The following is a 25,109-nucleotide window of genomic DNA, read 5'->3' as shown; positions in this document are numbered from 1 at the left end:
AATTCAATAAATGAGAGAAGGACATAATTAGAGGTTAATGGAGAAGATAGCTAGCTTTACATTTTAAATAGATAGCTTTACGTTTTGGAGAAAAGCCAGGTTTTTCAGATGCTTTCGGAATAATTGGAATGAGCCTAGGTTCCGCAGCGGGGCAGGGAGGTTATTCCAAAGCTCAGTGAATTTGAAGAAAAGGGATTTCCCTAATTTACCTGCATACATGATACCTTTTAACGAGGGGAAAGATAGTTTGAGTATGTGGGCGGATCTGGTAGTGTCAGGTCTCAAAGAATTCCAGGATAGTGGGATTAGGGGAGGAAGAATGCCATATAGGATCTTGAAAATTAGGCAGGTACATTTAAAGTGAATCCTAGAAATCACCAGAAGCCAGTGAAAGAAGCGGGGAAACATGATTGAATTTGCTTTTTGCGAAGATCAACCTAGCCGCAGTGTTCTGGATCCGCTGAAGTCTTTTAAGATTTTTCTTGGTTAGACTTAGATAGATGGAATTACAATAGTTCAGTCTGGAAAGAATGATTGATTGTACAAGAACAGCAAAATGTTGTTGGCGGAAGCAGGATCTCACTTTCCTCAGCATGTGAAGACTAAAAAAACATTTTTTTTACCAGAGAGTTGAGATGATCATTAAAGGTAAGTGTAGAGTCCATAATGATGCCAAAACTTTGCTTGAGAATTCGATCTGCAGTGAGGGACCAGAAGGTAGTGAATGAGCGTGGGTAACTGATCTAATTTGGGGCCAAGCCAGAGTAGTTTTGTTTTGGACTCATTCAGCTTCATTTGTACAGAGATGGCCCAGGATTGGAGTTTCGTTATGCAAGCTGTTATATTTTCGGTGAGATTAGTGAGGTTCGAATCTATTTCGAGAAGGACAAGGATGTCATCTGCATATGTAAATAGAGCTTCAAAGGGAGATAGATGGAAGAATTTTAAAGAAGACATACAAATGTTGAAAAGAATAGGGGACAGGGGTGATCCCTTGGGAACACCACATAGCGGTCTCCAAGGAGAAGACATGATTCCATTCATGTTAACAGTGTAAGAGCAGGATCATAAAAATTTTGAGAACCAGTCTAAGACTGTGGAATCAATGCCTATCTCAGAAAGTTGGTAAATTAGGATATCGTGGTGGGCAACATCAAAGGCTGCAGATAGATTGAATTGTAGTAGGATAGCAAACTTATTACGAGATTGAAGTCTTAGTTCACGCTTGCTGTCTAACACCAGCTCTGGCAGGGTACACATTTCTAATCTGACATATTGTAATCACAAAACAGAAAATAAAATTATTTTTTCTACCTTTTGTTCTCTGGTCATTATTCAAATAATATTGGTCCCAGGCTGTGGTTGTCTTCTGATAACTCACTTGCCAGGGTCTCCTGCCCATTTGTCATTTTCTTATTTCTCAGTGCTAACCATCCATCTACCATCTCTGTCCTCCCCTTTCCTTCCCCGGAGGTCTGGCATATTTCCTTTTTTTTAGTCTTCATCACCGCAACTGCAGTGATGGACCCCACCATCCCCAGATCCACCATCTCTCCTTTTCTCAACTACCCTTTCATCCAGCATATCTCCCTCCTTCTCCACCATCCTAGGATCCATCATCTCTCCCTTTCTCTTCCCAACTACCCTCCTATCCAGTATCTCTATCCCCCTCCACACCATCCCTTATGTCCAACTTCTTTCCCTTTCTGTTCCTTCCCTCCCTTCATCCCATTGTAGACCCATTATTTCTTCTCCCCCCACCCTCAGTCCAGCATATGCACGTCTCTTTGGACCCCTCCTTCCCTCCCTCTGCTGGCTCCCTCAAAGTATAAGTGACAGAATGCTTCATATTTTAGGGCTTGAGTAGAAGTTTCTTTGGTCTGTCATCCAGATGTCACCAAAGCATTGTGGCTGCATCCTCCTCTGCGACAACTGTTCCCAACATGGAATCCTGACTTGGTTATACAGGCCCTCTTTAGGCTCCGTATTACCCTTGGCTAGAGGTTCTTACCATTAAAACTTTTTTTTCTAGTACTACTACTATTACTTATCACTTACATAGTGCTGAAAAGGCGTACGCACGCTGTACATTTTGACATTTATAAACTTTTCCTGTTCAGAAGAGCTTGAAATCTAACTTGGACAGACAGACATGACATATAGGGTTGGGGATGCAGAACCCAAGGTGAGAGGAGTTAGGTGTTGAAAACACTCTCGAAGAGGTGGGCTTTTAACTAGGCCTTGAACACTGCCAGAGACTGAGTCCGCTGTAGGGATTCGGGCAGCTTGTTCCAAGCATATGGCGCAGCAGGGTAAAAGGGACAGAATCTGGAGTTTGCAGTTGAAGAAAAGAGCACAGATAGGAGGGACTTACCAGCTGAGCATTGCTCACGGGGGAGGGGGGGACACACAGGGGGAGATAAGCGAAGAGAGGTAGTGAAGGGCAGCTGAGTGAGTGCATTTGTAGGCCAGTAAGAGGAGTTTGAATTGTATTAGGAAATGGATGGGAAGCCAATGAAGTGACTTTAGGAGAGGGGTGACATGAGTATAGTGGCTCTCCCGGAATATGAGTTGTGCAGTCGAATTCTGAATGGATTGGTGGGGAGTAAGATGGCTAAGTAAGATGAGAGTAGTGAGTTGCCGTAGTCTAAGCGAGAGGTGATGAGGGCATGGATAAGTGTTATTGTAGTGTGCTCAGAGAGAAAGGCTCAGATTTTAGTGGTTCTATAGAGAAAGAAGTGGCAGGTTTCAGCGATATGTTGTATCTGGCCATATTCAATTTTAGATGGCAGTGAGACATCCAGGTGCCAGTGTTGGCTAGGCAGGCTGAGACTCTGTTCTGGGTTCCTGTAGAGATATTTGGCACAGAGAGATAGATCTGGGAGCCATCAGCATAGAGGTGATACTGGAAGCCATGGGAGGAGATCAGTGCTCCAAGTGAGCAAGTATAGATTGAGAAAAGGAGTGGTCCCAGGACAGAGCTTTGAGGTACACCAACTGATAGTGGGAAGGCTGTGGAGGAGGAACCATCATTGCATACGCTGAAGGTATGATGGGAAAGAGAGAGGACGAAAACCAGGAAAGGGCACTAGCAGAGATCACGTCAGCAGAAGGGTTTGGAGCTACAAGCTCTATTGTGCAGAGAGCCTTTCCTCAGGTTATGGAGGCAGGGGTCTCCCTCCACAATGTCCCTTCCTTTCTTCCAAAAGTAGTCTCGGTCTTCCACATAGATCTGGAAGTGTGACTACCCATGTTTCATTCCATGGGTTAGAAAAACAGATTTTTGGCATTGCTGAATGTTAGGAGAGTTCTTCTTCGTTATCTTGTGGTGACAAATGAATTTTGCCTCTCAAATCATCTTTTTGATCTAACGAACTATAGTCGCCTGAGTAAGTCAGCCTCTAAGGCTTCTATTTCCAGGTGAATTCATGCAGCTCTTGCTTCAGCATATATTGGATGTGGCAAGCAATTGCCAATCGCTTTGAGAGCACACTCTACAAGGGGTGTGGCTTCTTTAGAGGTGGAGTCCCAAGCAGTGTCACCCAAGTAAATTCATAGGTCAGCTACATAGTCCACCCTTTTCACAAAATTTTACAGAGTGGATGTGGCAGCAAAAAAGGACTCATCTGCCCACCCTAGACTCGGGAGACAGCTTTGGTACGTCTGACTGGTTCAAAACTCGTATGCCTTTTGCACTGGAAGGGAAGATTAGGTTCTTACCTTAATAATTTTCTTTCTAGTAGAAAAGCATACGCCCTGTCAGATTTCAGTTACCCTGCTTGCTGTCTCAGATATGTATGTATTTCCAGATCCGAAGAGTACTGATTAATCTATCTGTTTCAATGAAAAAAGTGAGAGGTTTGAGAGCTACATAAGTGTTAGTGCTGGTTGCACTCAGGTAGGTGGCTTGTTCATTTCCACCTTGTCCTCAGTTATAATTACATTGGCAGTGATTTGTTGCCTTTGACTTATTGCATATCAGAACAGAATTGGCTGATTGAGGAGTATCCCATTTCCCTCCTCCTTATCTTTTCTCTTATTGGAATTGTCAACTGCTTTGATACGAACTGAGGAGATATGGTACAGCCAAGAGATGCAGGAGGTGGAGCTGAGAGAAAAGGGTAGATGATGCCTTCTACAAACTCGTGAGTAAAGGAAAATAACCCACTGTTTCAAGACTCAAATGCCTTTCTACTAGAAAGAAGACTATGTAAGAACCTAATCTTCTCTTCCTCTGTTTTCTTCCCTCTAGTCTTCATCCTCATGCCTGTTAACCTATTTGCTTCTTTCTATTCCCTTCCTGTGCTGCTTCTGCCACTAGCACTTCACTTGCTATCTTCTTAATCTCCCTGATTCCTTGGATAAAATGTGTTCAGCTGCAGAACTATTGCTCCATTTGTCCCCATCTCCTTATCTGTGTGCCACAAACATACTTAAAACTTGCAGATGGCAGGTTCCTATGATAGCCTAGAGGAAGTATCAGCCATACAAATATTCCTGATTGTTTATCACTGACTTGGTGAAAAAAATGTCCAATTGTAATGAATTGCATATATCTTGCTCTCGCTTTACACACACACACTCCATGTTTCAAAGGTAACAAAATCCCTTTTTTCTCTAGATAGTGTGGTTGATATTCTTTATAAACTTCACACAAAGGTATTAATTTATTTGATTTTATATTCCATCCTCCCAGGGGAGCTTAGAATGGGTTACAAGTTTACATACATATTAAAGTGTTTTTATACAATGTGTTGGCAAATATGGCAGGGCAGGACATTGTCTAACAGGGATTACATTACATTGCGGTTCAAGGCGGATTACATACGAATTGTCATGGCAATACAGAATACATACCGTGGGTTACATATGAATTGTCATGATACTATAGATACATAAGGCGGATTATATGAGAATTGTCATGATATTTGGAGATACATAGGTGGGTTACATGATGTTGTCTTGATGTTAGGGGGTACATAAGCAGTGGTTTGAGCCTTTTTGATTTGTTAGGGAGTAGATCATATTTTAGGTGGAGCTTGGGACGGATCTGGTTTTGTTATATAGGTTTTATGTATTTTTTTGAAGAGTAGGTTTATTGTTTCTTTTTTGAAGGTTTTGTAGTCTGTGGTCGATGGCAAAACATAAAATGGTATGGTGAGACATAGCATAACAAGCATTGTATGACAAAACATAGCATGGCAAACATAGTATTATATATGTAAAACATGGCATAGCAAATATAGCATGGTTGATATAGTATACAAGTGTTGCTAGTCAATGAAACCGTCCACGCAAAGCGCGGCGGTGAAAAGGGCAAACAGAATGCTAGGAATGATTAAGAAGGGGATCACAAACAGATCTGAGAAGGTTATCATGCCGCTGTACTGGGCCATGGTACGCCCCCACCTGGAGTACTGCATCTAACACTGGTCGCCGTACATGAAAAAGGACATAGTACTACTTGAAAGGGTCCAGAAAAGAGCAACAAAAATGGTTAAGGGGCTGCAGGAGTTGCCATACAATGAGAGGCTAGAGGATCTGGGCCTCTTCGCCCTTGAAAAGAGAAGACTGAGAGGGGACATGATCGAAACATTCAAGATATTGAAGGGAATTGACTTAGTAGAGAAAGAGAGATTGTTCACTCTCTCCAAGGTGAAGAGAATGAGAGGACACTCGCTAAAGTTAGAAGGGAATAGATTCCGTACAAACATTAGGAAGTTCTTCTTCACCTAGAGAGTGGTGGTAGAAATCTGGAATGCTCTTCCGGAGGCTGTTGTATGGAAAAGCACCCTTCTGGGATTCAAGAAAGGTTGGATAAGTTCCTACTGGAACATACGCAAGTAAGGCTAGACTCAAATAGGGCACTGGTCTTTGACCTAAGGGCCGCCGCATGAGCGGACTGCGTGGCACGATGGACCACTTGTCTAACCAAGCAGCGGCAAATCTTATGTTCTTATGACATGACAGTATGGTATGTTACAAGGTAGAACCTAGTACATTAGACATAGGATGGCAAACAATGGGCATAGCATGAGAATGTAGCACAGTAGACAGTGTGGCAATCATAGCATGAAAGATACAATGTGCAAGAGAAAGGTGACAGTATGACAAAATTTGGTAAAAGCATTGTCTGACAAAGTGTGGTGTGGTTGTATATAGTACATAGAACAATGGGATCTTCCACAGTAGAGACTGCATATTATGCCACAGGAGTTGACTTGGTAGGGTAGAGCATTATATGGTGGGTAATATAAAGTACAACAGTTCACAGTATGTTGGGCAAAGCACATCAGCATTTGAGACTCATGACAGCGAAGAGCTGGTGCTCTTCTTTGTAAGGTTTGGGAATTTGGGTAAGTACATTCTCGAGGGAAGAGGTGGGTTTTTATTGCCTTCCTGAAGTTCATTAGACCTTCTAACGATCTTATCTGGGTAGCTAGCGTGTTCCAGAGGCGCAGCAGGTAGTGCGTGTAAGATCTTTTTTGGGCAGTCTCAAGGTGGAGTGTGAGTCCCTAGGGCATGCATAATCATTTTTCTTGTGAACAGAGTGGTCGATATGGGGTGTAGGATAGTAGTTTGTTTGTCATATAGGCTGGTAGGACTAGTCTCAGGTAGGGTGCTGGTCTTCGACTAGAGGGTTGCCGCGTGAGCGGACTGCTGGGCATGATGGACCACTGGCCTGACCCAGCAGCAGCAATTCTTATGTTCTTATTACTAGGCCTTTGAATATACATCATTTGTTGATTGGCAGTCAGTGAGCAACACATGGAACTGGGGTGATCAGGTCTCGTATGTGAAGATTTTTCAGGAGTCGGATGACGGTGTTTTGTACTCATTGTAATTGATGTGTGTTTATTGTAGTGAGCCCATTTAGGAGCGTGTTGCAGTAGTCCATATGGGAGAGGACTAAAGCATATAGTAGTTGAGTGAAATCCAGCTCCGAGAAGTATCATCTGATTTTTTTCATAGCTGCCAGAGGTAGTGGAACGAGACAGGTACTACCTGGCAGATATGGTCTGAGAGCAAAAGGGTCGCTGTCGATGATTACCCCAAGGCTGTGTACTTTGTCTTTGACTGTTAGGGTGTCAGATTCCCAGGAGATTGACAGGCATGTGAGTTTGGAGTCATCTCTTCTTATCCAGTGAAGTTTGGTTTTTGCCGTGTTTAGTTGCAACTTGTTTCGGGTCATCGATCTTTTTATTTCTGAGAAGCAGTTGTATAGTTTGGAGATTTGAGCGTCTCGGTTTAAACTTAGCATTAGGTACAGTTGTATGTCGTCAGCAAATGAGTGTTTCTTTATTTAGTATTTTGAGGCAATGTCTATCACCGGTCTGATATAGAGGTTGAAAAGCAAAGGGCACCTTGTAGTACTCCATATTTTATTGGTTTAGGTTGCGATAGGGTAGACTTAAGTAGGACACTTTGGGTCCTTTGGCTAAGGAATGATGAGAACCATTGGAGTGCTCGATCATTTATTCCAATAGTTGACAGTTTATCAAGTAGGCAGTAGTGGTCATAGAAACATAGAAAGATGACGGCAGAAAAGGGCTACAGCCCATCAAGTCTGCCCACTCTACTGACCCACCCCATTAAGTCTGAGTGCTGATGACTTAGTTCCTTAGCTCGACCTTCGTAGGGATTCCACGTGGATGTCCCATCTATTCTTACAAGTCGAGCACGCTGGTGGCCTTGATCACCTGCACCGGAAGTTTGTTCCAATGATCCACCACCCTTTCTGTGAAGAAGTACTTCCTGGTGTCACCACTAAATTTCCCTCCTCTGAGTTTAAGCGGGTGCCCCCTTGTTACCGAGGGTCCCTTGGGAACGAATATGTCGTTTTCCACCTCGACACGACCTGTGACGTATTTAAATGTCTCAATCATGTCACCCCTTTCCCTGCGCTCCTCTAGAGTATAGAGCTGCAATTTGCCCAGTCTTTCTTCGTATGAGAGACCCTTGAGTCCGGAGACCATTCTAGTGGCCATCCGCTGGACTGACTCGGCTCGAAGTACATCTTTACGGTAATGTGGCCTCCAGAATTGCACACAGTATTCCAGATGAGGTCTCACCATGGTTCTGTAAAGTGGCATTATGACTTCAGGTTTGCGGCTGACGAAGCTTCTCTTGATACATCCCATCATTTGCCTTGCCTTGGATGACGCCTTCTCTACTTGTTTGGCAGCCTTCATGTCTGCACTGATGATTACTCCCAAGTCCTGTTCTTCTGAACTCCTAGCTAGTGTTTCTCCATTCAAGGTGTATGTTCTGCATGGATTTCTGCTGCCGAGATGCATGACCTTACACTTCTTAGCGTTGAAGCCCAGCTGCCATGTCAAGGACCAGTTTTCCAACGTGATCAGATCCTGCGTCATACTATCCTTGAGATTGCTTTCACTTACTATATTACACAGTTTGGCGGCGTCAGCAAACAGTGCTACTTTACCCTGAAGCCCCCGGGTCAAGTCCCTTATGAATATGTTGAAAAGGGATGGTCCCAGGACTGATCCCTGTGGCACTCCGCTAGTCACCTCCAATGTCTCAGAGAGGGTGCCGTCTTCCACTCAGCCAATCATTGACCCATGCAGTTAGTTTCTCACCCAACCCTATCGATTTCATCTTGTTTAATAGTCTACGGTGCGGGACACTGTCAAAAGCTTTACTGAAATCCAAGTACACTATGTCCAGAGACTCTCCTGAGTCTAGCTTTCCTGTCACCCAGTCAAAGAAGCTGATGAGGTTGGATTGGCATGACTTGCCCCTAGTGAATCCATGTTGACAGGGATCCCTCAGATTTCCCTCATCCAATATCGTGTCTAATTTACCTTTAAGTAGAGTTTCTATGAGTTTACACACTATTGATGTGAGACTCACTGGCCTTTAATTCGCAGCCTCTGCTCTGCAACCCTTTTTGTGCAGAGGAACAACGTTGGCTGTTTTCCAGTCCAGGGGGACTCTCCCCGTACTTAGGGAGAGATTGAAGAGCATGGCTAATGGTTTCGCCAGAACATCGCATAGCTCTCTGAGCACTCTTGGATGCAAATTGTCCGGTCCCATGGCTTTGTTCACCTTGAGTCTTGACAGTTCTCTGTAAACATCAGCTGGTGTGAACTCAAAATTCTGAAATGGGTCTTCCATGCTTTGCTTTGTTTCCAGCCGTGGCCCGTGCCCTGGTGCCTCGCAGGTGAAGACTGAACAGAAGTAATCATTCAGTAGTTTGGCCTTAACGGAATCTGTTTCCACATAGTTCCCTTCTGGTGTTCTAAGGCGTACTATCCCGTTTGCGTTCTTTTTCCTGTCGCTAATGTACCTGAAGAAGGATTTGTCCCCTTTCTTAATGTTCTTCGCTAGAGTTTCTTCTATTCGAAGTTTGGCCTCCCTGACTGCTGTTTTGACCGCTGCAGACTTTGTCATAAGAACATAAGAACTGCCATCTCCGGATCAGACCTTCGATCCATCAAGTCCGGCGATCCGCACACGCGGAGGCCCTGCCAGGTGTACACCTGGCGTAATTTATAGTCCACCATATCTTTATATGTCTCTCTTAAGGAGATATGCATCTAGTTTGCTCTTGAAGCCTAGGACGGTCGATTCCGCAATAATCTCCTCTGGGAGGGCATTCCAGGTGTCAACCACTCTCTGAGTGAAGCAGAACTTCCTGACATTAGTCCTGAATCTGTCCCCCCTTAGCTTCATTTCATGTCCTCTAGTCCGTGTCAAATTGGACAATGTAAATAATCTTCTCTGCTCTATTTTGTCGATTCCTTTCAGTATTTTGAAGGTCTCGATCATATCCCCACGCAGTCTCCTTTTCTCAAGTGAGAACAATCCTAGTGTTATAAGTCTATCCTCGTATTCCAGTTTCTCCATACCCTTCACCAGTTTTGTTGCTCGTCTCTTCACCCTCTCCAGCAGTTTTATATCCTTCTTTAGGTAGGGAGACCAATGTTGGACGCAGTATTCCAAGTGCGGTCTGACCATTGCCCTATAAAGCGGCATTATAACTTTCTCCGATCTACTCGAGATTCCGTTCTTTATCATGCCCAACATTCTATTTGCCTTCTTTGCCGCTGCCGCGCATTGTGCCGACGGCTTCAGGGTCCTATCTATCAGTATACCCAGGTCCTTTTCTTGTTCACTCTTCCCCAGAGTTGCACCTGACATTGTATACTCGTATTCCTTATTCTTATTGCCTAAATGCATTACCTTGCATTTCTCCACATTGAACTTCATCTGCCATTTCTCCGCCCATGTTTCTAACCGACACAAGTCGCTCTGGAGTTCCTCTCTATCCTCCTGCGATCTGATTGCCCGGCACAGTTTTGTATCGTCTGCAAACTTGATGATCTCACTGGATGTTCCTTCCTCCAGGTCATTGATATAAACATTAAAAAGGATCGGCCCAAGTACTGAGCCCTGGGGTACACCACTAGTCACTTTCTCCCAGTCGGAGAACTTCCCATTTATGCCCACTCTCTGCTTTCGGTTTTCCAGCCATTTTCCTATCCATCTTTGTATATCTCCCTCTATGCCATGGCTTTGTAGTTTCCTGAGAAGTCTTTCGTGTGGAACTTTGTCGAACGCTTTCTGGAAGTCCAAGTATATTATGTCCACTGGCTTCCCACTATCAGTTTGCTCGTTCACGGTCTCAAAAAATTGTATTCAATGTTTGCTTCTTTTTCCCCCGTGCGTTTGTATGAGAGAAATGCTCTTTTCTTCTCTTTGATGAGGTACGAGACCTCATCAGTGAACCATTGGGGTTTCTTTTTTCTTTGCTGTTTGGTTACCGATTTTATGTAGCGTTTAGTTGCCTCATGAAGGGTCGATTTCAAGGTTGACCACATAGTTTCCACATTATCAGTTACTTCTTGAACCTGCAGCGTCTGATGGACGAAATCTCCCAAGCGTGCGAAGTCAGTGCCTCGGAAATTGAGTACCCTTGTTTTTGTTTGTGACCTAGGGAAGCCTTTCTTAAGGTTAAACCATACCATGTTATGGTCACTGGTGGCTAGCGTTTCTCCCACCGAGACCTCCGAGACGCTTTCCCCGTTCGTAAGTACCAGGTTCAGGATGGCCTGGGCCCTAGTGGGCTCTAGTACCATTTGTTTGAGCCTTACTCCCTTCATGGACGTTAATATCCTCCTGCTATCACAAGTTGTCGCTGAGAGTGTGTTCCAGTCTTCATCAGGCATGTTGAAGTCTCCTAACAGAACGACGTCCCCCCGTAAGGTGATATTCTCAATGTCTTCAATTAATTCTGCGTCCTTGTCCTCCGATTGTCTTGGAGGTCTGTATACCACACCAAGGTACAGGATTCCCCAGTATACTTGACATCCATGATCCTGGTTGTCTTGATGTTCTCTTTGATGTAAAGTGCTATCCCTCCTCCTAACTTACCCTCTCTGTCTTGTCGAAGCAGGTTGTATCCTGGTATAGTTATATCCCACCCATGAGAGTCTGTGAACCTTGTTTCGGATATTGCTACTACATCTAGGTCTGCATTAACTATTTCTGTTTCTAGTTCTAGAAGTTTATTCCCTAGGCTGTGTGCGTTAACATACATAGCTCTCCACTCTTTCTGTTTACTAAGCTCCTGTAGTGAGCCATCCATTTGAATTAAAGTGTCACCTAGTGATTCTTTTGCAATAAGGGTACTTACCTCAGACTTAGAAGCGGAGTTTTGGTTCGCCCCATCAGGATTGTTACTTACTGCTCCGGTGTAAAAGTGGGTACCCACCCCCGACTTACCTAGTTTAAAGCCCTTCAAAGTAGGTGGGCTAGCCTGTGTCCGAAGACATTCTTACCTCTGTTGGTCAGATGGAGTCCGTCTGGTCCCTGTAGTGCCTCTCCGTGATTCAGGAATCCGAAGTTCATTTCCTGGCACCATCGTTGTAGCCACTCATTCGTCTTCAGGATACGTTCGTCCCTGTCCCTTCCTCTGCCCCTAACAGGAAGATTTGAAGAGAATACTACCTGTGCTCCTGTCTGCTTTAGCCTCTTTCCCAGAGCTCCGAAGTCTCTAGCTATGTCCTCCAGGGTGTTCTTGGCAGTGTCGTTCGTCTTGACGTGGATGAGCAGCATGGGGAAGTGGTCCTGGGGCCTGAGAAGTCTATCAAGACAGGTGGTCACATCTCATATTCTGGCTCCGGGCAGACAGCAGACCTCCCTCGACTGCATATCCGGTCTGCATATTGGTCCCTCGGTGCCCCTCAACATGGAGTCCCCAATGGCTATCACTCAATGCTTCTTTTGGGGGTGTCGATCCATTGTCCCTGGAGATGGAGATGTGTGTTGATCCTGTTCCATGTCCACAACGGTAGTCTCTTCCTGCAAGACCTGGAATCTGTTCTTCAGGTTCAGATGCGGAGTCGATGTGGAGCTGCCCTGGTGAGAGAAAGAGTGAGAAGGTGAACAGATTGTAAATGGGGGGTGGGGGGGGGTCTCCTAGGTTTACCTGTGGAGGAGGTTACTAACTGCCAGGAGTCAGTGTCTCCATCCATCTCCTGAACAGCAACAGTTGGTTTCTTTATCGACGGTCCTGGTGTCATCATGGGAGATCCGTCACGAGCCCGTTCTGTGATTTGGGATAGCTCCTGCACTATCCCATCGATATAGGCCTCATCCTCTCTAATGCCTCTCAGACGTTTCACCTCCTCCCTGAGGCTCCTTAGTTCCTGCATGATGTCATCATCCTGCTGCCCGACCTCCTCTGTCTGTGTAGAGGCCGTAATGTACTGCTGTGTGATGGGCTCGGTCTGCACGGAGACGTCCTTTCCTGGTGCTGTGTTCTCCTCCGTCTGCGTGTAGGCTGAGGCCATCTCCTGGATCACCTCAGTGCAGGGGATGCCGACCTTTTTTGTAGGTTTCACACTCCTTGTCCGCCCTGCCATAACAAAACAAAAAGGGAGAGATAGAGAGAGTAAATGAGAGAGAGTAAATGAGAGAGAGTAAATGTGAGAGTATGAGATTATAAGAGAGTATGGGAGTATGAGAGTATGAGAGATAGTATGAGAGATAATATAAGAATGTGTGAGGTTAATGGTATCGATGGTATCGATGGCGGCACTGAGGTCCAGAAGGACCAGTAGCCTAACATTTCCTTTCTCTAGTATGTTCCAGCAGTCCTCAATAATGTCTGCTAAGACCATTTCCATGCTATGGAATTTCCTGACTCCAGATTGATATGGGAAGAGGGCAATCTGTTGACAAAGGCCAGGAGTTGCGATAGTAGTCTTTTCAAGGTAGATTTAAGAGTAGTCTTTTCAAGGTAGATTTAAGAGTCAATTAAAATGTTTTCTTTTTAAAGATGGATTTGACTGCTAGACATCGTAAAAAATACCAAAACCAAAGCAAAATCCATCCTTTTTTAAAAAAACAAAACAAAAAACCCTCTTCTTGTAATTTTCTTTGATTGTCTCATCTGCCTTTAATTATTGTATTTCTATCCTATTTTACCCTACTGGTCTCGTCTGTTTTGAAAGTCATGTATTTGTTATATGAACTTTTTGTTTCCCTGTGCCTTGTTACAAAATATTTTTAGAATTGTACATCGCCCTGAATATATGATAGGGCGATTAAACAACTTTTAAATAAACTTGAAACTTGATCTTGGAGATGAAGGGAAAGTTAGAGACTGATCTGTAGTTGCCGGGTTCATTCAGATCCAGTGTCAGTTTTTTTAAGATCAGTCTGATTATCAATTTTCAGCTTTGTGGTACTGTTCCCAATTCCAGGGAGGAATTAATTAGTGGTAGGATTGATTTGAGGAAGGTGTCTTTTGTGGCCATCAGGAGGTTTGGCTGGCACGGGTCCAGGATTAATCCAGAGGGTCGTAGGGCGGTGATCATTTTTGCTAGGTCTTTGCAATGCATTTGGGAATTTTTTTTTCTTGGGTTTTCCTCCTCTACAGGTGGATGCGTCTTATGGTCGGCTGTGTCTTATAGAGCAAAAAAACCCAGTATTTTTTTCAGTGGGCTTTATCCTTTTAATCTTTGGATTTGTACCAATTTCTTTCAGCTTTTCTTAGTTATTTTTTGTTTTTCCTGAGGTCTTCTGTAAATCAGGGGGAGGAGAAGTTGTGTTAGGTTATCTTTTTTGGCTTTTGGTTTTGGTTTTTGCTAGGTCTTCATACAGGGTCTTAATTTGAATGTGCCAGTTTGACACGGTTTCTTCGATGGGTGTCATTTCAGCCTTATTTGTTTCAGTTATTTTAGAGATGCCTAATGATAGCTTTTTTGGGTTGACTGAGTTTGGGTTGAGTATCTTCAGTGGGGTGATGTTCTTGGTTGGAGTTTCTGTAGCTGAGTTTGTGATATGGAACATGATAAGGTAGTGGTCGGACCAGGGTACTTGTTTGGAGTTGTAGTGCTGTATGTGAAGGTAGGTGGGTTGGTTTTTCTGTGTGAAGATTAGGTCAAGGGTATGACCAGCAGTGTGGTTGGTTGAAGCGATGATCTGGTGTAAACCTTTATCTGATATTGTTATGAAGTCGGCTGGTGTCCCAGTTTTATCAGGGTAGTTTGTGAAGTTTGAAGTCATTAAGGATGGTGATTTGTTGGTGAGAGATAACTAGGTTTGTGATGACTGTTATGAGATAATCTAAGGCATTCATGGGGGATCTTGAGGCTCTGTAGATCAGGGCAAATGTGTGGCTTCTGGTGTGCCCAGTGGTACTTAGAAACATTACATGAACAAATGAAAATATTGTAAAGACTATGAATGTTATATGCAAAAGCAATTTCATTATGTACTTATAACAAGAAACCCATGTTGACTGACTGCAAATCATGGAAATTATGGTATCTACAAAGAATAGATATCTCAGTACATATTTGTTGCATGATATTTTAAAGCTCTATCATAGAGCTATTTGTGAGCTATGTTTTGTAATTGTACACCAAGCCATTTACTTGTTATAGAGAAAAATAAAAGGGGTTCCATTATTTTTAAACAGTGTATATATTATGTCCTAAGAGCTCTGAAAGGAAGCTGTCTTTGTTACAGTGCAATTATAAAGGAAAGAACTAGCAATATACTAGAGAGATTAAAGGTCATACCCAGCATAACTTGGTTTAGGAATGGTTTTCATGCTATCATTCTATGTGCAAAACTAGCCAGTGCCCTTAAAATAAACAGTTATATATGGTCACTAGTGTGGAAAAATAAATATCTAATCTAATCTAATCTAATCTAATCCTTAGGTTTGTATACCGCATCATCTCCACGTATCTTGTTATTACAGAAATATGAAGGTGTGCTAGGGACTTAACGCGCAGAATAGCACGTGCTAGCCGCTACCGCCTCCTTTTGAGCAGGCGGTAGATTTTTGGCTAGCACGCACTAATCCGGTGCATGCGATAAAACCGCTAGCGCACCTTCGTAAAATGAGCCCAAAGGCTCAAAAAATCCTGGTTCGCCTGGATTGGGCTATAAAGTGAAATTAGGTCCCATACTGTAGGATGGCAGTCAAACATCATATATGTTGCTTCCTTTTACATTCTGAATAAGTCACGGAGCCTACATTTTAACTGAGTTGTAGCCATGAGTAGATACTGGACAGAGGCAGAATTGACTTGGACATTTGCCTAGAGTACTATTTAAGGGATGCCACTTGGGAGCCTTGAGCACACATGCAAACCTGAAATGCTACATGAGCTCCCAGCTACTCAACCTGGTTCAAATTCACATCCACAAGAAATGCTGTAGGGCTTTCCACCAATTCAATCCCTTACCTTTCTCAGCAGGAGGAAAGGGGGCAAACAAAAACCAATCAACACCCCCAGGAAGGGTTGACGCTGATACTCCTGCTTATACCGCCACCTACCCCAGAGGAGGCCCTGTGCACAAGTAGTGTCTGTTTTGATAAAAAGTCACATGAGAGGTGCCTGTGTAATATAGCACAGCGTGGTCCTGGGCTGTTAGCATGATTCTCTTTCTAAGTTTTGAAACTGTTCTTGATTGGGAAAGGGAATCATAGACAGATGAGGGAGGGAATCTCTGCAGTTACTTTACTCTGGGAGGATTTAGAAAGTGATTTGGTGGTAATTTTAATTGATATATAAGGTGATAATTACCACTTTTGAAATGGTGATCTGTGCATAGTGCAAGACCAAAAGATTTGTAAGGGAGCCACACTTTATCTTTGGAGAGAGATACACATTTCCTGAAAATGAAAGATGGCAATGGAGACCATGATTGGCCTTGAACACCAGTACAATTTGAGGTGCCTTTTGGTATTTTTTTCAAGTTTTTATTAGGATTTTATATACCGCCTATCAAGGTTATCTAAGCGGTTTTTACAATCAGGTACTCAAGCATTTTTCCCTCTTTGTCCCGGTGGGCTCACAATTTATCTAACGTACCTGGGGCTATGGAGGATTAAGTGACTTGCCCAGGGTCACAAGGAGCAGCGCGGTGTTTGAACCCACAACCCCAGGGTGCTGAGGCTGTAGATCCAACCACTGCGCCACACACTCCTCCAGTAATGGCAGTAATGGTTCTTAGATTACAGAGCTGTAGAGTTCTTAGATTACAGAGATGTAGTAGAGTTTCATAAGAGTTCTGCTAGAGCTCCTACCAACATATGAAATGTTTTATCATTTTTTTGTCATTTTCTTAGGGTAACACAAAAATCAACACTTTCAATTGGTCAAAGATCCGAAAACTGAGCTTCAAGAGAAGGAGGTTCCTGATCAAGCTGCATCCGGAAGTGCATGTAAGGCCAATATATATATGGGCATAGGCAGCATAAAGCTCAGGGGAGGTGTGAAGCGTATTAGGGCTGAGTGTGGGACTTCAGTGGGTCACAGCATAGAGAAGAGCAGAGCAAAGGAATCATCTGGAGGGCTTTGCAGTACCTAATCTAAACTATTGAGTTAAATAGGTAGAAAAAATACAGCCAAATGCTTGGGATCAAACGAAATTATCCTCCCCCTAGCTTTGGTTTAGTGCTTAATGGTAATTTAGCATCAGTTCTGTTTGACAGAGCTCACTATATTAAGTTATATTTACTGTTTGTACTTCATTTTCCTGTTTTGAATTTTCTTTAAACTTTGTGAATGATCCTTCACCCATATTGATTCCAGTTGCAGGATGCATTGTTTGGATTTGTTCCTAGCTATTTTCTTCTTTTCATTTTTTAATCTAGTCTACTAAATTTTATTTTTATTTTGTGCCAAATAATAATTTTTATTGAAATGGATAGAGTAAAATAAAATGAAATCATAAAGCAGTAAAGGCTTAAATCCTGGTTCACCTAAATAGGCTGTAAAGTGAAATATAGATCCATATTGTAGGATGGCTGTCAAATTCTACTTCCACCTTCCTTTAGTATTTGTTTCATATAGAATAGCCAGATATCTTGGTGCTTGGCAATTTAAGCCACTACTGCCACCCTTTCCTCCTGCTCATTTCTTTGTAGAATCCACAAATGCCAAATAGACTGTTCAGGTCCACAAGGGATGGATCCTGAGAAAATTGACACAGAATACTTTACTGAGAGGAAGCAGTAGTGTGGCGGGGGGGGGGGGGGGGGGCGCAAGGGGGGCGGTCCGCCCCAGACGCCATCTTCCTTGGGATGCCGGCAACCCTCCTCCTCTCTGCCCCACCCTCCCACTCCTTCCCCTGCTTTATGATGAAGACCACTGACTATTTTAGTAGCCTTCCTGTGGACCAACTCCATCCTGTTTATATCTTTTTGAAGGTGCGATCTCCAGAATTGTGCACAATATTTTAAATGAGGTCTCACCAGTGTTATACAATACCTCCTTTCTCCTGCTGGCCATACATCTCCCTATGCATCCTAGCATCCTTCTAGCTTTTACTATCGTCTTTTCAACATGTTTGGCCACCTTAAGATCATCACATACTGTCACACCCAAGTCCCGTTCCTCTTTCATGCACAAAAGCTATATGATAGCTAAGCTTCCTCCGTACATACCAAACCGGTCTCTCTGTCTTAGGCTGAAATATGCTTCAGAACGCCCCCCTGGTCGTGCCCTGCAACTGCAAACCGTCAAACAACGTTCCTACTCCCACTACATACCGAGCCACTGGAATCAACTGCCCCCACAGATCAGATCCCTTGAAGGACTCCTCAAATTTAGGAAAGCAATAAAAACATTCCTCTTCACCTAACCCCCTGCCCTTGACTGATAGATTACAAAGAAATGTACATTGGTACCAGAACCCGGTATGTGTCACATAAAGAAAGCTTGTAAGGTAAAATCTTGTACTAAAACTATGGTAAATCCAGCCTGTAAACTGGATCATGGAAGGGGTTAAGTGCTTCTTAGTATGTACAGCATTTCATTCATAGGGACTGCAATGGCTAATGCAGGTGAATCAACAAGGAGTTCAACATACTGGATCTTTTTATTGTTGGTATCTGTGTTCAAGCTGCTGCTTAGAAAACACATACAACTCATTTTTGTGGTTCTGTTTATTACAAAGTTAAAACACTATTTTAATTGTATAGTGTGCAGCTAGCCTGCATATGCTTTATAAGATCATTCTAATCCAGCAGGAGCTATTAGTAATACAACATAAAATGCTCAATGTCGTTGTTAACTATGATGCAGCCACAATTTTCAATGTTTAACTCTTTACGACCAATGAGATCAAGAACTTCTCAATTGTATAAACTTTCTTTTCCTTTATTTAAGGGACTAAAGATACCAGTCTATATTTCTCGTTCCTTTATATATACCTTCACTTCAATCTGGAATGAGCTTCCCATAGAGATCAGATCGATTTCTTCTCTTTATGCTTTTAGAAAATCTCTAAAAACAATACTTTTTCAAAAAGCATTGTATAAATAGTTCTACTAGAAGATTTAGTATTGTACTTAATTTCCCATAACTGATTTTTAGTGGGGGGGGGGGGAGTTCCTCTCTCACTTTGGGCTCCTTTTACGAAGGTGTGCTAGCGGTTTTAGTGCGCGCTGCATTGCCATGCGCACTACACGCTAACACCTCCATAGAGCTAGTGCACCTTCGTAAAAGGAGCCCTTTGTCTATGTTCTTTATTATTTATGTAAACCGAGTCGAGCTTCTTTTTAAGAGGATGACCCAGTATAAAAACTAAAGGATTCGATTGGATTGAACTTAAAGTTCACAATTCTAAAAACCTCAGTGATGAGTCATTTCACATGAGTACTACCGATTCATGACTTGCCAATATGATTATCGGTCAATATTACACATTATTCATATAAAAAAATCCAGTTTTTTTGTTAAACATAAGAGTTGCTAGACTGCAGGTGCAGCAGAATGATCCTGTAGGCCATGTCCTCATGGCAGCTGCTGAATTTGGTCTGACTGACTTGGCCTTCCTTTTGGTTGTATGATAGGCTGCTGCCAGGAACTTTTCACACAGAAAGAAACTCATCTGCCTGGTTAAACTTTTTTTTTTTTTTTTAGAAGTTTGAGTTTCCATCTTGTTGGGAAAATCATACTAGTTTTGGCTGTGGCTCTCTTAGGCCCAGTGATTCTGACAAACCAAGAGATGAAGCAAATGTGGAGAATAACCTTAGACTGACTTCTAAAATATTTTATCTTAACTTTCAAGGTTGTTCTATTCATGCCCAGGTTAAAACAAATTCTGAAGAATCAAACCTCATTTGTTCCAAAGTTATTTTCTGTAAGGGGAAAAAACATTTTAAGTTTTCTTCTGGAAAGTGAGACAAGTGTTTATAAACTTGGGTTTAATACTGAAGATCCATCAAGCCCAGTATCCAGTTTCAATAGTGTCCAATCCAGTTCACAAATGCCAGGCAAAGGAATAAGCAGTGGATTTCCCCAAGCAATCTCAATAATGACTGTGGACTTCTCTTTTAGGAAATTATCCAAACCTTTTTTTAAACCCTGCTAAGCTAACTGATTTCACCACATTCTCCAGCAACGAATTCCAGAGTTTAATTACACGAGTGAAGAAATATTTTCTCCAGTTTGTTTTAAATCTACATTGTATGCCCCCCTAGATCGCATGCCCCCCCTAGTCCTAGTATTTTTGGAAAGAGTAAACAAGTGATTCACATCTACCCTTTCCACGCCATTCAGTATTTTGTAGGCCTCTATCATACCTTCCCTGAGCTTTCTGTTCTCCATGCTTAAAAGTCCTAGTCGCTTTAGCCATTCCTCATAGGGAAGTTGTCCGATCACTTTTAACATTTTAATTGCCCTTTTCTGTACCTTTTCTAATTCCGCTATTTATTTTTTTTAGATACAGCGACCAGAATTACATACATTAGTGGCTGTTCCATAAAGCAATATAAAGACATTATAATAATCTCATCTTTTGTTTTCCATTCCTTTCCTGATAAAGCAAATAGAATGTTAGGAATTCTTAGCTGCCATTGTACACTGAGCTGAGGGTTTCAACATATCCTCAATGATGAAGCCTAGATCTTTTTCCTGGAATATGACTCCTAATAAAAACATAAGAAAGGCCTTCACCGGATCAGACCCTAGATCCATCTAGTCCGGCGACCTGCACACGCGGAGGCCAAGATAGGTGCTCCCTGATGGAGACCTCGATTATCCGTATCCCTCAATGTGATTTGCAAGAAGGTGTGCATCCAACCTGCGCTTGAATCCCAGAATGGTAGTCTCCATCACCAACTCCTCCGGGAGAGCATTCCAAGCATCCACCACTCTCTGTGTGAAACAGAACTTCCTGACATTTGTCCTGGGCCTGCTGCCCCTCAGTTTCTGTCCATGACCTCTTATCCGTGTCACATTTGAGAAAGTGAATAACGATGTTTCTTGGTCTATTTTGTCGAATCCTTTTAATATTTTAAAAGTCTCTATCATATCCCCTCGTAGTCTCCTCTTTTCGAGGGTGAACAGTCCCAGTTTTCCAAGACGTTCTTTGTGGTTCATAGACAACGACGCGAAAGACAAAAGCGCGCGCTGACAATTGAGCGCAGCGCGCGCCGCCGCACCGCTCTAAATTACAGTTTTTAGGGGCTCCGACGGGGGGTTTTTTTGGGGATCCCCCCCAGTTTACTTAATAGACATCGCGCCGGCGTTATGGGGGGTTTGGGGAGTTGTAACCCTCCACATTTTACTGTAAACTGAACTTTTTCCCTAAAAACAGGGAAAAAGTGAAGTTTTCAGTAAAATGTGGGGGTTTACAACCCCCCACAACGCCCCCACAACGCGGCTCGATGTCTATTAAATAAAGTGGGGGAGTTCCCCCCACACACCCCCGTCGGAGCCCTAAAAACAGTAATTTAGAGTGGCACGCGCTGCGCTCAATTGTCTGGGCGCGCCTTTGTCCCGGCGCGCTTTTGACCTGACACCGTTCTTTGTAGCTCAAATTTTCCATACCATTTACTAGTTTCGTGGCTCGCCTCTGCACCCTCTCCAGCAGGGTTATATCTTTCTTTAGGTTTGGAGACCAGTGTTGGATACAGTGTGGTCTGACCATTGCTCTGTAAAGCGGCATTATGACAGCCTCCGATCTACTCGTGATCCCCTTCTTTATCATGCCCAACATCCTGTTTGCTTTCTTTGCTGCCGCCGCGCATTGAGCCGATGGCTTCAGGTTCCTGTCTATCAGTACCCCCAAGTCCCTTTCTTGTTCGCATTTGCCCAATGTTACACCTAACATTTTATATTCATATTCCTTGTTTTTCCTACTCAGATGCATCACCTTGCATTTGTCTATGTTAAACTTCATCTGCCACTTTTCCGCCCATTTCTCCAGCTGGTTCAGATCCTTCTGGAGATCCTCGCAATCCCTTTGTGAGCCAACTGCCCGACAAAGTTTTGTGTCATCTGCAAACTTGATTATATTACTTGTTGTTTCCTCTTCCAGGTCATTTATAAAGATATTGAACAAGATGGGCCCAAGAACCGAGCCCTGGGGCACGCTGCTAGTAACCTTCTCCCAGTCCGAGAATTTCCCATTTATGCTTACCCTCTGCATTCTGTTCTCTAGCCATTTGCCGATCCATCTGAGTACGTCTCCTTCTATTCCGTGACTTAGTAGTTTCCTCATAAGCCTTGCGTGCGGGACCTTGTCGAACGCTTTCTGGAAGTCCAAGTAAATTATATCCATCGGGTCTCCGCTATCGATTTGTTTGTTCACCTTCTCAAAAAATTGAAGTAAGTTTGTCAAACATAACTTCCCCTTCCTGAAGCCGTGTTGACTAGCTCTCATTAGGTTGTGGTTCTCCAGGTGTTCTACTATGCTATCCTTAATTAGTGCTTCAACCATTTTCCCAGGAACCGACGTAAGACTCACAGGTCTATAGTTGCCCGGTTCTCCTCTTGATCCTTTATTTGAAGATTGGGATGACATTCGCTATCTTCCAGTCGTCTGTTATTTGCCTGATTCTAATTGACATGTTAGCTAGGGTTTGTAATAGTTCTCCAATTTCAACCTTAAGCTCCTTTAATACTCTCAGGTGAATTCCATCCGGTCCAGGGGATTTGTCACTTTTTAGTTTGTCGATCTGATAGTATATCTTGTCCAAATCCACATTCACTGTGGTGAGGCTTTCCTCTATGTCTCCGTTGAATACCCTCCCTGTTTCTGGCATTGTTGCAGTGTCCTCATTGGTGAAGATAGAGGCAAAGAATGAATTTAGCCTATCTGCAATCTGTTTGTCATCTTTAATGCACCCTTTTCTCCCTTGGTCGTCGAGAGGGCCTACTGCCTCTCTTGCTGATTTCTTCCCTTTTATATATCTAAAAAAGGGCTTGAAGTTTTTGGCTTCTTGCGTTATCTTTTCCTCATAGACCTTTTTGGCGTCTCTTAACGCTTTATGACACTTCTGGTCGACCTTGTGACAGTTCCAGGCCTCCGTTGTTTTTTCATGTTTCCATTTTTTAAACGAGATCCTCTTTTCCCTCACTGCATCCTTCACCTCTTTAGATAGCCAAGCTGGTTCTCCTTTGTTCTTGTTTCGCCTTCCTTTGGATATCTGCGGAATGTAGAGATTCTGTGCTTCGGTGATGATGTTTTTCAGTAGGGACCATGCTTGATCAATCGTTTGGATTTCGGCTTTCCTCTTCTTGAGCCATTTATTAACCATGGCTCTCATTCTGTCATAATTCCCTTTTTTGAAGTTAAAGGTCGTGGTTTGGGTCTTGATTGGTTTCCCCTTTCCGATGTCAATTTTAAAATTAATCATACTGTGATCGCTTGTCCCCAGCGGGGAAGCCTGCATCACATAGCTATAGTTTTGGTTCAATCTTTCCTACATGCATTATTTTACACTTGCTCACATTAAATATCATCTGCCATTTTGATGCCCAGTCTCCCAGTTTCACAAGGGTTTCTTTACCAGAGACTTTTCCATTCTGTGGGAAACCAACAAACTTTCCCGCCAAAATTTAAATTCACGATCAACAGACCTCCCTTTTCTCAATCAGGTCAATGGACCTACTATATATAAAGACAAACTGTAGACCTCACAGCATACCCTGAAGAAAGCCACAGCATGATGGCTGAAACTTTGGTTTCTACCTGACAAGACACAGCGAGACCCAGAAACCTGCAACAAGCATAATGCCTGCTGCAGAAACCCCAAGAGAACAACTTTGAACAACTTTGCATCAACAGCAAATTTAATTACCTCACTTAGTTATTCCCATGTTAAAAAGCAGCAATCCCAGTACAGACCACTAGAGAACCCCACTATTTTCTCTATTGAGATTATTGACCATTTAAACCTGCTCTCTGTTTTCTATCTTTCAACTAGTTCTTAATCCATAATAGGACATTACCGCTGATCCCATGACTTTCTGATTTCCTCAATAGTCTTTCATGAGGTACTTTGTCAAATGCCTTTTGAAAATTCAAATACACAATATCAACCGGCTCACCTTCATTCAGTTGTTCATTCTAAATGACAGGCGCTCTATTCCTGAACCTGTGGGTAGTCGACTTCTTCTCAAGAGAACTCTTGAAGGGAGCTTCAATTTTGCATACTTTTTTGCTCTTCCTCCCTTACCTCTGGACTATCCTGCAACTCCTCAGTTGTCTTCTACAAGTCTCATTAATCCTTGCTTATTTATATGCTCTGTCATTTTATTCTTTGAAATATATTCATAGAATAATCACACTTAATGAATGCAAGTCCATTTGGCAAACAAGGCCTTCATAATTGGTAGTGTTGATTTTTGTATTTTCTTTAAGATAACTGTGATTGTTCTAAGAATATATTTGAAGAATGAATATTTCAATTCTGAAAAAAAAATCTTTGACTTGCTTCTTAAAGTAGAGGTAGTCTTGCACTGAGTGAAGCCTTTCAGGGAGTACATTCCAGAATGTGGGAGATATTCCAAAGAACGCTTGTTGATAGGTGTTGCATCATGTGATTTTCTTTGGAGAGGTTGTACTTAGGGATATTCCTTGGAAGGACCTTGGAGATGTGTAGAGGGGGAGATCTGTTCTTCAAGTACTCTGGCCCATTTTCTATAAGGGTCTAGAATGTCAAGAGTCTAGAATTTAGCCCTGCATTTTAGCCAGTAAACCTTTGACAGAAATAGTGTGATGTGGTCATGTTACTTACATTCTTCTATTAGTCTTGCTGCAGCATTCTGAATCAACTGACCAGTGTAAAATGTGTTTTGATAATCTAGTTTTGATGTTATGCTGTGAACCATTGTGATGAGGCTTGACTTTTCTCAACGTATGGACCATTCCTCAAGCTTCACTAGGTCAGTCCTTGTGTGGATAACATGAGGAAGGCGCTAGCGAAGCTTGAGGAATGGTCTGATATTTGGTATCTTAAGATTTAATGCTAATAATTTCAAAGGTGTGCATTTGGGCTGCAAAAATCCAAGGGAATGGTACAGTTTAGGGCAGTGTTTCTCAACATGCAGTACGCGACAGATATTGCCTGCCCATCGAAGCCTCAGCCGGCGATCCCTCCTTCCTGCCCTTCACCCTACATCGAAGCCACTGCTGGGATCCCTCCTTCATGTCCTTCACCCTCCGTTGAAGCCGCCACTAGGATCCCTCCTTCCTGCCCACCTCACTACTACTGAAGCTGACCCAGAGGGCTTCCCTCCGATGTAAGCGCTGATGACAGAGGAAAGCCTTGGGTTCCAGTTACCTCCTGCCTTCAGGGGCACTTGTTGCAGGAACGCACAGCG

General features: G+C 43.0%; 1 protein-coding gene across 1 annotated transcript in view; it reads left to right on the top strand.

The window, feature by feature from the left end:
- FARP2 (FERM, ARH/RhoGEF and pleckstrin domain protein 2) overlaps nt 1–25,109 on the top strand; it is an 818,436-nt gene that overhangs the window by 312,465 nt on the left and 480,862 nt on the right. The window contains exon 9 of the mRNA XM_033957823.1: nt 16,619–16,714. Within this exon, the coding sequence (XP_033813714.1) occupies nt 16,619–16,714 (96 nt within the window). The remainder of the gene's footprint in view (nt 1–16,618; nt 16,715–25,109) is intronic.

The sequence above is a fragment of the Geotrypetes seraphini genome, chromosome 9, assembly GCF_902459505.1.
Source record: "Geotrypetes seraphini chromosome 9, aGeoSer1.1, whole genome shotgun sequence".
Taxonomy (NCBI): domain Eukaryota; kingdom Metazoa; phylum Chordata; class Amphibia; order Gymnophiona; family Dermophiidae; genus Geotrypetes; species Geotrypetes seraphini.
This window is presented reverse-complemented; position numbering and strand designations above follow the sequence as displayed.